The sequence below is a fragment of the Cricetulus griseus genome, chromosome 8, assembly GCF_003668045.3.
Source record: "Cricetulus griseus strain 17A/GY chromosome 8, alternate assembly CriGri-PICRH-1.0, whole genome shotgun sequence".
NCBI classification, from domain to species: Eukaryota; Metazoa; Chordata; class Mammalia; order Rodentia; family Cricetidae; genus Cricetulus; species Cricetulus griseus.
In genome coordinates this window covers 7,192,941-7,207,119 of record NC_048601.1, presented here as the reverse complement: position 1 = coordinate 7,207,119, position 14,179 = coordinate 7,192,941, and the positions used below count along the sequence as shown (strand labels likewise).

The following is a 14,179-nucleotide window of genomic DNA, read 5'->3' as shown; positions in this document are numbered from 1 at the left end:
ACAAGAAGGTGTCCCATTGGCTACGCTGCGGCCAATGGAGCGCGGCCCGGCGGCCTGGCGGCGACGGCGGCTGCGTGTTTCCGGAAGACGTGGCGGCTCGGGCCGGGCGGCGTCCCCGTGCGTGGCTCCTGTGCGGACTCGGCCGGCTTCGCAGCGTGGGTCCCGAGGCGCCGCGGTCCCCGCCCGCCGCCGCCGCCTCCGCCGCCGCCATGATCTCCCTCACGGACACGCAGAGTAAGCGCGCCTGCCGGGGCCCGCGGGGGCCGCAGCCCCGGCTCCGCCCCGCAATGAATGGAGCGAGCGGGCGGGCGGGCGGCGGCCTGCGGGGCGGAGGGAGGCGGGGAGGGGGCCCCGGGCTCGGGCGCTGCCGCCGGCGGGCAGGGTTTCCGGGGCGGGGGCCGCGGAGAGCCGGGATTCTTGCCCGCAGACCCCGCCGCCCGTGCAGTTTCCCAGCGGCTCTGCCGACTCTCGGGCCGCCGTGCGCCGAGTTAGGGCGCGGGCTCCCGTCCGTGCGGCGTCGGTCAGCGAGGCCGGCCTCTCTCGCGCTCTTTGTTGTGTGCGGGCCCGGCCTCCAGCTTGTAATCATCCCCCTGCCTCGGCCCCTTTCTCTAGGGCCCGCCGGGATGGCGAGCGTGCGGGAGCCGCCACCCCGCCTGACCCCCGCCAGGTAGACGGACGGCGTGCGGCGCGTCTGTTGCTGCCCCGGTTGCTGCAGTCGCCTTGGCCGTCTTGCCTCTTGTGTGTGTGCGCGCGTGTAGCCCCCCAGAGATCAGAGGGTACTGTGGCCAAGTGTTCTTCCCACCTGGCTCCCTCGTCCTTCTTGATCGCCTTTCCTTGACAGTCCTAGTTGTTGTTCTGCTTAACGACCCTACCAGAACTGTTTACTTTTTTTTTAAGTTTTTTTTTTCTCTCTCTTTATGAGCATGACATCTTTTTTGCTTTTGGTCGTGACCTTTGCTTCTACTAACTCTAGTTCGCCTTAGATTTTTTTTTTTTTTTTTTTTTTTTTGGTCAAGGTTCTCCAACATCCCACTCAACCGAAAGGAAAACTTCCCTTTAAGTTATTCTCAGGTGGAGTCTGAAGATTGAAATTCAAGTCATGGCACACCGGAATGCCACACATCTTAAATGTTTTCCCTGTGCACCGTAGCAGCCCAGTCATGCCCACTGGGTGTTTGCTTTGAACTAGCCAGGGAGCGTTGCCTGTTGGTCTGTCCGCTTCATTTGGTTCTAATCAGAAATAAAAGTGTCCCCCCCCCTTTTTTCCCTACTGTTACTAATATGAAAGTGTTTCTCTTTCTTTTTAATGTCAGGTGTTAGATATATAGATAACAGTGGGCATACTTTTTCTTTTAACGTGTTTATGTGGGGGTATTGACATACCCATGTGGGTGCCAGAGGAGGTCAGAGCCATAGGATCCCTTGGAGCTGGAGTTATAAACAGTTGCCAGCTGCCTGGTGTGGGTGCAGAGAACCAGACTCGGATCAGGAAAGCAGACATAGGACATTTATAAATTGTAGCATGTAAGACATTCATTTACACACACACGCACACGCACGCACACACACACACACACACACACACACACACACACACACACACACACACACGCGACAGAAAAAGTCCACGGTCCCAAGACTGCTGGCTCAAAAGCCTTTGTTGTTTTCACTGTGCTTTATGGCTTCTAAGGAGACTTTATGCAAATGTCCACCTCTGGGGATGGTACAAGTCTGTAGTATTTAAATTACCCTGTGCACAAGGCAGAGACCTTTAGTCTCCAAAAAAACAAGACCGTGAGGAATTGGACTCTGTTGAAGTCGTTTTCCCACCTCATTTTATCAGATTTCTTGGGGGGTCAACTTCTCTGTTTTTACTTGCTGATGCTTGAGGTGAGAGGATGAGTTAGTTCCTAGTTCTTAAGGAACCAGAGGATTTTTTTTTTCCAAATTCAGATTGTATCTGTGTCTGTGTTTACTGCGGGATTGTACAGTATCACCCCAGAGAGGTGCCAACATGATTCAGGGCTTTCTGTTCTGAGAAGGGTGGATGCCAGACAGCTCATGGCTGACTTTAAGACACTATAGTAGCACTCTCCTCATTCCAGCAGTGCCTAAAGAAATGCCAAGGCTTTTGATGGGCACAGCATACTGTTACATCTGGATTGTCAAATTAAGTGAAATGCTGCTGTGGTATTTGTTTGACTTACTGAGATTCATACCTGGTTGAACTTGCCTCTTAAAAGACATAATGGGGGTGGAGAGGCTGCTCTCGGTCTCTGTGAAGTCACCGTCAATAAAATGTCAGCCATGATTGACATTTATAAAGTTTCTGAAGTAGGCTTTTTTTTTTTGGGGGGGGGGTCCGAGACAGGGTTTCTCTGTGGCTTTGGAGGCTGACCTGGAAGTAGCTCTCAGGCTGGTCTCAAACTCATAGATCTGCCTGCCTCGGCCACCTGAGTGCTGGGATTAAAGGTGTGCACCACCACCGCCGGTCAGTAGGCTTTTTTTGAATGTTATCTAATTTAACCTCTCAGATTGCTTATATCAAGATTTACTTTTTATGGGCAGGAAAAAAAAAAAAACTGAAGACAGTATATTACGTTTTCCCAAGTATGATCCTGGCAGGAAGATAATTGCACCATACAGTTCTTTTGACTTCAGAGAACTTAGGGATGGATAAGGACAGTAACAAAGGGAAACCTGGAGATGAGAAAGGGTTGGTGAGGTCTTTGACCCATTTCAGTGGGGGTATTTCTGGCAGCATTGTGCTGGTGCTAATTTGGCAAAGATTCCACAGGTGGCTGGCCGCTTCTGACCTGCTGCACTTGATGAGGTCGTGGGAATGTTTGGGTCCTGGGCTGTAGACGGATTGTGGACTAGATCTGAAGTCTGCCTGCTGCCTGTGACGTGGTTGCTATCCACAGTAGTACAGTGTATGCGGTACAGTAATGCAGCAGTCAGTAATCAGATGGGAAGCTTAAGTCATTGCTGCTTGGTGCCTCAGAACTGCACTGTGATGAGCCACACGGGCCGTACTTTTCCAGTGCAGCTAACTAACTATCAGTAGTTCTGGTACCTCCTGGGTTGTTCTAGACTGAGATTAAACTTATGTCAGTTACATCATTCTGTGTGCAGCCCAGGACCCTTGAGTTTAGTAAATGCATTTTTACACTATGGATAAAAACATTTATATGGTTAAAATTGACCTGGTTCAGATATTTAACCATAGTTGGATTCGGGGCCGCTTAAATCCCGTCTCAAGGCATCGTCTTCCTCCAGCCGTAAAGTGATGTGATTTGGGGGGGCGGGGGTGCACTTCATATGCTCTGGGAAACAGCTCACAGTGCCTGACTCCTGGCAAGTTCTTGATGCATACTTACTGTATTTCCATTTCATTTCCTCCTTTATTTATAAACTTGGGGAATGCTTTTACTTTGTATGTGCGCAGTTGAGGCCAGATTGACATTAAGTCAGTCAGTCTCGGAGAGGGGGTGGGGAGGGAGAGATGAATATGAATGGCAGGGCCTCTCAGTGAACTTGGAGCTCCCTGGTTTGGCTGGACTGCCTAGCCAGAGGCTTCAGTATCCTCCCGTCTCTGCTCCTAGCCCTGGGATCACCACCATGTCTGGCTTTGTAGGTGGGTGCTGGGATCTGAACTCAAATTCTCCTGCTTGCACAGCAGGCCCTTTACTAGTTTTATTTCCTTTTCCATAAACAAACATCTTGGATTTTGTATAATTATTAAGATAATCTGTGAACATAGAAGTCACATTTGGATAACTTGGCAGTTATGAATTGCTCCTAACTCTTAGTTGCTTAATAAAGTTTCACTGAGCAAGATGGTGTTAGCCTGGGATTAGGATATTTGCATCTGAAATACATGGAGATGTAGAGAGAGGTAAAGTTCATGAAGTATTGGTTCATCGGACCCTTGTTGTAGTTCAGTCTTAATTTTGTTGATTTGTAATGTGTATGAGGGGGGCACGAAAGAATGGCCTGGATTTTAGCACTCTAGAGCTGAAGGGAAAATAATAAGTAACCGGTCAGAAATCACTAATACAAACAGGAGTTCTGAGGAAAAAGAATAAAGTTTACCAGTTAGCCTATAATAGCTAAAGCAGGACAATCAAGAAGTAAGTGGCAGATTTTGTTTTGTGGCAGTAGCAAGAGTGTCTGTCTGTGGCCTCAAACAAAAGATAGGACCTAGAAAATGTAAGGTCAGTAAAGCATTTTACATGCAGGGTAGACCTCGATTATACTGTGTCCACGACTACATTTAGTACCTACAACAAACACCCCTTGGTCTCTAGTAGTTGACTGACAAGTCTTAGTTTATAAGTGAACAAGTAAAACTGTGGGCTAGGTTGTGATTTCAGGTTCTAGTCCTAAGCGTGTAACAGTGGTAGTGTGAAGTTTGTAGGAGACAAATAGTTAAAACCTGTACATTTTTGTCTAAGACCAGAGAGGTTTTTTCAGCGTGTGTGTGTTTGGAATCTGGACCTGTCTTAGAACTAGCTGATGCTGCCTCACTTTGTTAGCCATCTTGATTCCATTAAGAAGCTGACCTACCTCCGGGATTTTTGCTGGGTTTGTGGGATTGTCAGGACCTGGTTCTCTGCCTTAACCATGTACTTTGTGTTACAGAAATCGGCATGGGCTTAACAGGGTTTGGAGTGTTTTTCCTGTTCTTTGGAATGATCCTCTTTTTTGACAAAGCACTTCTGGCTATTGGAAATGTAAGTTTTGGGTATGTGCATTTTAAATTCATCAAGTAGACTTATCTATTAGTGACTGTTGCTTGCTGATAATCATAGGTAGATGAATCTCAGGTTCACTGTTTGCAGTGGCAATGAACCCCATCAGCTGTCTGTGTGAATAGAAGATAGACTTAAGGTTCCCACTTGGTTGGTCAGCTACTCTGTGGTGTGATTTACAGTGGAGTAAATGAATGCTAGCCCTGAATAGGAGTTGGAGGCAGAAGACCTAGCCAGGCATGATGGCTCAGACCTATAAGCTCAACACAGAGAAAACCAAGGCAGGAGGATTGCCACCAGTTCAAAGCTAGCCTGAGCAAGGTGCTGTCTCAAAAAATAAAGAAAAGAAAGATGACTTCTTAGCCCCTTGTCTTACTAAGTTTATGAAACGATTTTGGATGTAAATGTCTGGGACTGTGCATGTGATTAAATTGCATAAACAAATTTTTAATAATCAGAAGCTTTTAAAAAGTACATCTTTTGCCGAGCGTTGGTGGCACACGCCTTTAATCCAAGCACTTGGGAAGCAGAGGCAGGCGGATCTCTGTGAGTTCCAGGCCATCCTGGTCTACAAAGTGAGTTGCAGGACAACCTCCAAAGCAATACAGAGTAACTCTGTCTCGGGGGTGGGGGGGGGGAGAAGGAGGAGGAGGAGGAAGAAGAAGAAATAAAAAAAGTCCATCTTTTGTCATGGGATAGCTCAGTAGGTAAAGGGGCTTACCACCAGCCAATCCCTGGAACCTCCATGATAGAAGAAGAAAACCACCTAACTCCTCTAAAAACCTTCTAACCTGCAAGCACATGCCCATAGATAGTGAATGAAGCCGTGTGATTATCTTTTTGAATGCTTGGGTGCTGTGTTCCTGACTAGAAACGGAGTGCTTTGATTGCTTGCTTGTGTACGACCCTGTCCATGTGTCAGGGTCAGACAGGAGTTCCAGGGGGAAATAACCCCCTTGTGAGAAGATGGAAAAGTCACTGAATGGTGTTGAAATGTTTTTGGAGACTGTGGCTTACTTTAATTGAAAAGAAAGGAAAACAAAGTTAGTGATCTCTGAGAATATAGCAAACACTTAGCTGGTGGGCTTGGTGTGTATTAGTAAGGAGTAACTTCCCCTGAGGAAAACTGGGGGAACATTTCATACACAGTGTAGGAAAATCATTTCTTACTCTGCTGCTGGCTTTTCTCCTTGGCTTTGCACTGATCCTCTGCCGTCTGTAGCCACCACTGAAATCACCCACCTGTAGAAACCGCGACACCCCACGGTGACTATCACAGAATCAGAGACTACATTTGGTGGCTAATTAAAGCAAGCTGGCCATCCAGGCCTTACCAGCTGTTTATTTAACTAAGCCGTTTACTTTTCCATCCAGGCAAGCTGGGGGAACCGTTGCAGATGTGGGTCTTTCTGTCCCATGTCATCATCTTTCTCCATTGAATGGAGTTAGACAGAAGATGAGGCCAGTGAAGACAGCCAGGACTTAGCATGCATGCACCATGAGTTGACTCTGGCAGTGCGCACTGCAGATCCAAGCAAACCGCCGCTTCACTGCTGACTCATCTCCTGGCTCTTCACTTGATGAGGTGTTTAACCTTGTCTGTGTTGTGTTGTCTTTCTCTCCTAGGTTCTGTTTGTGGCTGGCTTGGCTTTTGTAATTGGTCTAGAAAGAACATTCAGATTCTTCTTCCAGAAACACAAAGTGAAAGCCACTGGATTTTTCCTGGGTGGTGTGTTCGTGGTCCTCATTGGTTGGCCTTTGATAGGCATGATCTTCGAAATTTATGGATTCTTTCTCTTGTTCAGGTAAGCCATTATTTCCTTCTTTTAGTGAGCCGGTGTGTCAGGTTACTATTGCAGAACCCTGGGTAGGTGAGCTAACATGGGAGGGCCTCTTCCTGAATGACCGCTGTTCAGACTAAGTCTTAATTTTAGGTCCGTCAACTATAAAAATGTTTCCTGAGTGTAAATGGCTGCCTGAGGAAGGTCATGAAGTATTTGTTAAGTGACTTCAATGCTCCTTCCTCAGGTGACTCTAGCTTGTGTCAGATTGACACACAAAACTACCCCGTACAACTGACCCCTTGTCACCTTGACACAAACATCACTGTTAAGCCACAACCCTTCCTTTCTTATTCATCCCCAAGATCTTAAATAACTTTAAAAGTCCCATGGTCTTCAAACTCAAACACATTTAAAATTGCAATTCCTTTAAAATAGCCAATCTCTTTAAAAATAAAAAGTCTTTTAAAAATTCAAGTCTCTCAACTGAGGGCTCCAATAAAATACTTTCTTACATCAAGATGGACAAAAAAAAAAAAATCAGGGCACAGTCACAATCAAAGCAAAACAAAATTTCAACCATCCAATGCCTGGGATCCACTCGTGGTCAGCCGGACTCTTCAGAAGGCTTGAGTCACTTGTGTGCCCTTGGCAGCACGCACAGCTTATCTTGTAGGCACCAGCCGGCTCTGCTCCACTGTGGCTACTGTTCTTGGTGGTCTCCCAGTGGTGCTGGCATCTCCAGGATGCCGGGATCCCTTGCTGCAGCGGGGCTACACTTTCACCATGGACCCTCATCGGGTCCCCTTGTGGTGCCAAGCCTTAACATCTCTGCATCACCCCTTCAGTCCTGGGCCTTCAACTGCCACTAGGGCTGCACCTTCACCAATGGCCTCTCCTGGCCTCTCACAGTGCCAAGCCCCAGCTGCTCTCCATGACCCTTCATGCCTTCAAAACCATTGCCACCTGGGTGACTCTTACACATGACCAAGTATGGCTGCCGTCATAAGCTACAATCTTGGCTGCTTCTGGAACAGTTTCTGTGCTCTCAGGAAACACTTCCCAGAAGATTTCACCTCAGCGATGCTGGTCTCTTCTCTATCACCACTAATTTTCTTAGCTTAGCCAGCATCAAGTATTCCACCAAAAATTTCGCCTTAGTTCTGGTATCTTGTTAGTTACAGCTGATTGATTCTCCAGCCCCAGCTAAGCAGAACCCCCGGATCTTAATTCAAAATAACTAATGAGTCTTTAAACTTCCCTCTGAAACTTTGCCAGTCAGGCCTCCATCCTCTGTACTTCTCAACATTCTTATATTCCAAGTTCCTAAAGAACACCCCCACGGAGCTCTTAACACCCAAAAGTTCTTCTAGCCCAAAGTTCCAAAGTCCTTCCACAGTCCTCCCAAAACATGGTCTGCTCTTGTCACAGCAACACCGCACTCTTGGTACCAGTTGTCCTAGTTAGGATTTCTGTTGCTGTGACTAAACACCATGACCAAAGAGCAAGCTGGAGAGGAGAGGGTTTATTAGGCTTACACTCCTGCGTTGCTGCTCATCACTGAAGGAAGTCAGGACAAGAGCTCAAAATGGCAAGATCCCAGAAGCAGGAGCTGATGCAGAGGCCATGGAGAAGAGCTGCTTACTGCCTTGCTCAGCCCACCTTATAGAACCCAGAATCAGCAACTCAGGGATGGCATCACCCGCCATGGACTGGGCCCTCCCCCATTAACCATTAAATGAGAAAATGCCTCACAGCTGGGTCTCAGCGAGGTGTTTCCTCAGCTGAGGCTCCTTCCTCTGATGACTCTAGCAGGTGTCAGCTTGACACACACAAGCACCCAGTACAACATGGTTTGGTATTTAGCAGGACGTGGATAGCCATGCCATTTTCTTATGTAAATGTGTTGCTTTATTGTGGCTGCTTCTTGACCACAGCATGCTCAGTTTATGTGCACGGTGAGAGACCCAGCGCTGAACACATGGGAATGTTGATCCACTGCTGTTTGATGGGAACAAGTTAGGCAGTAAGCAGAGCGTGTATGTGAGAAGATAATGTTCATATTTTAAAATGCCAGGCACCGTGTCACCTAACCCATGAAAATGAATTAAGTGCCAAATCTGTCTTAGGAAAGCTACCATTTCTGTTAAAGAAGACAAACTGTAAAGGTCTCAAACACACAGTGATAATGGTATGACAGGGTACAAAGACACAGAACTTTCAAGAGCAAAGCAAAGGGGGGACCTTATCTAGGGAGAGCCAGTTCAGTTAAGCTGAGCCCTTTCTCACTGTACTCTCATCCTTGTGAACTGCATTTCAAGAACCACATACATGTTATTTCTTGTGTGTTCTTAAACTGCTTCTTAGCTTAGAAGTGGCCTCACTCACCCACAGATAAACTAACTAGAGGCTGTGTTGCTTCTGTGGGCATATATCCACACCAAAAAAGGACAAGATGTGAGGCTGACCTTCTGAGAGGTGTTGTTTGAAGAGTTCACACGTACAGTCTCAGCAGTGGAGCAGAAAGCCCATGGTCTGATCACAGCACAGCGAGGTCCCATTGTACTCTGGGCACCATTTTGCCAGTAATCAAATTGTTAACTGTTCATTGTAACTGGTGACTCTGAAGTCTCTGTTTCCCTTGGCTAGTGGTTCCTCCTGGTAGAAAGCTCTGATGTGACAACCTGTCTTCTGCCTCCCAGGGGCTTCTTTCCTGTGGTTGTTGGCTTTATCAGAAGAGTGCCTGTCCTTGGATCCCTCCTAAATCTACCTGGAATAAGATCAGTAAGTAGTCACATGTTTAGCAATACATTTTTAAAATCCTGTAGATGGATAGATTGTGATGCCTTTTTACTGGGAGCTTGAATCATTGATGTGAGTGAGTCATTATGATATAAATGATTGTGTCACTTAGATCCTGGTTACCATGAAAACCAGAAGCTAGTAAGTTCGTAGGTCTGTGAAACCTGACGTTTTGTTTGAACATGCCATTTTCAGTATTGTTTTCTATTTTGGGTGTTACTCTGGTTGATAATGCTAAGCTACTTTTGTGAATTGATAAGTGAAACCCATCCTGCTTTCAGGGTATGTTCTGTGGATGTGTAATACTGACCTGCCATGGGGGCTCCATCCATTATGGGGTCTCAGAAGCCTCTCAGGCTTTACCTGCCTTCCCGACTCCCTATGGCAGACTGAGGATGGCTTTGCCTGCCTTCCTTGTATACATCTCTATCATAACATTTACCTGTTTTAGTTATCAAGAAGAGAGCTCCAGGGCTGTGATCCTAGTCGTCATAGCAGAGTGGGCAGAGGGCTGTTGGCTGTTCTTCTCCAGGTCCCAGCATAGTGCCTGCCACTCACAGGAGAAATGCCAAACACTTTTCCCAAGTCAGTTGAATGAAGGCTGACATTTCACTGACCTCAGAGATCCAGTCAACCTCATGACAACTTTAGGTGACTTCTGTCTCCCTTCGTCTGAAAACTTAGTGAGATCCTACAATACGGAGAGAATGCTGGAGATGGACTCCAGCTGAGAGGGAGACAATCCTTTGGGCCCTAGAGCTTACCCATAACAGAAGTCACCTGGGGAAGAATCTTTGTTCCATGCTCATTCTGAAGAGCCAGGTTAAAGTACAGAAGGTGGCTGAGCCCATCTGTCTGTCTGGAGATTGCAGGGAGAGCCACAGTGTCCCCTGAGTTCTTGGCTAACAGATACTTCCAGGAAAATGAGCAGCACTGTAAGCCCAGTCCTCTCCATAGCAGGACAGTCTTAGAGGCAAAGCACATTTATCTGTGGAGAGCAAAGACAGTGTTTTGACCACTGAAATTTGTTTTAAGGGTCTAGTGAAGCTACAGATATTATCAGTCACCTGTTGATCATTTCAAAGGTTGGTACCTCAGCTTGGGGTGGGGTGGACCCCAGCTCCATTCATTCTTATTACGAGACTCAGCTTAGGTATTATTTATATATAGAATGACGTTTGAATTTGCTAATAAGACTGTAGTTCCCATAACTTATTGTGTCCTCAGTTACGAATTCTATAATGATTGGTGTAAATGGGCAGCCAGTACAGTAGGAGTCTATAGTCAGTACTAAGTAACAAATTTGAAACCTGAGTGCAGAGGCACTGCTGGCCAGAACTCTCCGCAGTGCCCTACCTTGCAGCATTGCCTTGATTGTGTAGCTGCTGCAAGCTGTACATAGTCACCATCTGGGATGCCGAAGTAAGACAGACTTTGTGATTTGGGATGGAGTAACCAGTCAGTAACCATTTACATGAGTGTTCGTTGACGTTCATATTTGACAACTATACATTTACGTTGGCAACACTGAATGTTTCGGTGTCTTTGCCCCCTTCAGTATGATGTCCAGAATGCCCATTTAACATAATTTTAGTTGATAGCTGTTGTTTATTACTGAACTTAATTGAGTTAAATCTGTTTGTCCAAAGACCACATAGGCCCAGAAGAGATCCACAGGAATGGTCAGTGGAAATATCTTATTGGGTTCATTAATGCATGAGTGGCTGGCATTTCAGTCTTTTCTTTTTGTTGAGCTAGCGGTGTCAGTGTCATTTTATACATTATTTTATTCATTGTGTTGCATTTTTCATGTTTCACCCTTAAATTCATGTGTATGACATGTCATGCAAAAGCAACTTTGAGAAAAGTAAATTTTATACACACCTCAGAAGGTGGTGGTGGACACCATCCAGTTAACCACTATGTCATGCCTTGAATTCCCGCAAATCTTGCAAAACTGGATGTTTTAAACCAGCATTTAAAGTGTTAGTTCAATACTGTACAATGCCTGAGCTCCCTTTAATTATGTTTTTCTTCTCCTTACAGTTTGTAGATAAAGTTGGAGAAAGCAACAATATGGTATAACAGCAAGGGAACTGAAGACTTTAAATATTTTATTATTTATGAACCCTTTGAAGACTATTCAGCACAAAGTTCAATTTCACAAACTAGCTTGTAAAGTCCTTCAGAAGTTTAAAACACACACCCTCCAAAGTTCCAACAGTTCCGGCAGAAGCACTGACAGCAGGCTTGTGACCAGGTCATCTGAGCGCAGCGGCTGGAGAGGGTGAAGCCTGTTACGATGCTCAGTGACTTAGTGGCTTGCTGCAGCCTGAGCAACAGCCGTTACAGAGAACCGTGGTGTCTGTTACTTTATTTTGTTTGTTTTTAGAAGATTCAGGAACACCAGTAGGCATTTGATTTTTTTTTTTTATTATGTTTCCAGATATTTCTAGGTGTGCTGGGTCTCTGATAATGATGCCTGAATTGGATTGGATTATGTCGTCTCCATGTATCAGCCCAAGGAAAGCCCAGTTTCATGTGTGAATCACTTTTTGTAAACATGAAAATAAAACTTTTGTGGTCCTTTTGAATCTTAATATTTTGGAGCCAGATAAAAATCTGAACTAGATATTCTTTTTCAGAATACACAGAGGTCATTTTGAGCTGTTACTTCTCAGTCATAGCTGACCAAGTGCTTTCTTGACTCTACAATACTCTGGATGCACAAATCTCTTGAGTATGTCCCGGGTGTGTTCGTACAGTCTGCTGCACACAGACGCCAAGCAGAGAGCATTCTGACCATGGAGTAGTCTGCTATGGCGGGTGTTGGAATCAGTTGTTGAGATGCTAAATGATGCACATCAGATGGCTTTTCCCATGTCATGATGTAGTTTTTCTTATGGTTGTGTTCTTATGAAATTTGGCCACAGTTTCCTACCTTGATTTCACAATTTATGATGACATTGAAGGTGTGTGACGTGTTAAAGGCATGATTCTGTGACTGTGAGAAGGGCTGCTATTTCATCTTAATTTTTCCTTCTATCTTCAGCTTTATTGTAACACCCAAAAAGCAGCAAGCATCACATCTGCTTCCCCCACTATTCTCCATCTTGAGTTAGGAGGAAAGATGCCCCATTGACATGCAAAAACTATTACATTATAACTAAACTTGTGGGGTTCCTCAGAAGTGGGGAATCTTGTCATTCCCTTCCTTATCTGGTCATGGGAGCACTTCCTCAGATGTAATACTATTTATCTTACCACTAATGATTGAACTATTTATTTTTAACACTTCCAATGCTTTTTAATCCAGAAAATCATAATTGAAATTGTATTTATTTACAAATGTCTTTCTGTGAGACATTACCATGTGTGTTGTTTTTAGTTAAATTTCTTGGTGCCAGGAGAATCCCCAGCCTTGCCAGTCTGCAGAAGGAAGGACTGGTTTGTAGTGGGATGGCTCATTCTTGTGGAATACTGTCGTGTTTGGCACTTGCATATGGTGTAACCTGTGAAAACTCGATAAATGGAGAATCCTACCTCAATAGCTCATGGGATAATGAAAGACCTGGCGCTGTGTCTGATGTTCCTCACACCTTCCCTGGAATCTCAGTGCTGTGCTTTGAGAGCTGACTCGGGTGAGATGCCCTTAGACTCCTCATAGGCTTTGGTCCATATGATTTGATAGTGGCTAATGTCACTCTGTTAGAACAGGAGTCTGCCATTTAAATCCTTCCTCAACGTGACCCCATCAAAGCAAATGTCCCCTTTCAGCAGTCTGGTTTCAGAACACACTGGACTTGAGAAGATGCCAGAAGCTCATAGTTCCTTGTAAGGCAGAAGGCTGGGGTGGCTTTCAGTTTCAGGTGAGTTCGGTGGACCTGTGAATGCTTGACTGCTAACCGCCACTGCACTTCTTAGTCAGAACCTCGAGGAGGCACTGTCTTTAAAACAAACCAGCCTTTTGACTTCTGGAAGCCCTATTCTTAAGGGTTCCCTCACCCCACCCACTTCTAAAATCAGCCTTTTGTCTTTGTGACAAAAAAAAAAAACAACCCTTTGGTTATTCCCCCAGATGGAGGAAAAGTTCCAGTACTCAGCCTTAAATGTTTCTGTCATGTTCAAATGTGTCTTCTGTAACAGAAACATGCCTGCAATGTTGTCCCCTACAGTTCTCTGGAATTCAGCGGCTTTAGAAGTCTCATGGTCAAATTCTATACTCTAACAATGGCGTATTGTAAATACACTTGTCTTACCTCAATAAAAGGGTACTTTTCTATTCATTGGTGGTCAAGTTTATCATTGAAGCTTTAAGACTTAAATAGCACTATAAAATAATCTATCTTCTTTTAAAATTCAGGCCAATGTGCAATTTTGTCAAGTGGCCTCAACGTTTTCATTTCTAAATTTCTTAAGTACAGTCATAGGACAACTAAATTAGCAAAGCACATTTGAAAACCAGTAAAATGTATGAAGAATATTGAGTGGATGGAGATAGCCCAGAGGTTCATAGCTCTATCAGAGCGTCCAGATTTGGTTCCTGGCAACCATGAGGCATCTCACAACCTTCAATCATGCCAGGTCAAGAGAATCCGGTGCCCTCTTTGGGCCTCAGGCACCAGGCATATGCATGATAAAGGCACAGGCAGGCAAAACACTCATACATACAGCTGTTAATGAATATCCATTGTCTTGGGCCATATGGTGTTTTTTGTTTTGTTTTGTTTTTTAATGGACATGTTGGTGCAGCCTTTAATCCCAGCACTCAGGAACCAGTGCTAGCAGATCCCTGTGAGCTGCAGGCAGCCAGTCCTACTCAGGTATGTCCTCAAAAAACAC

The 14,179-nt window shown here is 45.4% G+C and overlaps 1 protein-coding gene across 1 annotated transcript; it reads left to right on the top strand.

The window, feature by feature from the left end:
• The first annotated feature begins 75 nt into the window (after positions 1–75).
• Golt1b (golgi transport 1B) lies at positions 76–13,621 on the top strand. Its single transcript, XM_027430179.2, has 5 exons — positions 76–234; positions 4,645–4,736; positions 6,381–6,559; positions 9,238–9,319; positions 11,384–13,621. Exons 1-5 carry the CDS (start codon positions 210–212, stop codon positions 11,420–11,422), a joined length of 417 nt encoding a protein of 138 aa, XP_027285980.1. The 5' UTR covers positions 76–209; the 3' UTR covers positions 11,423–13,621.
• The last annotated feature ends 558 nt before the right edge of the window (positions 13,622–14,179 follow it).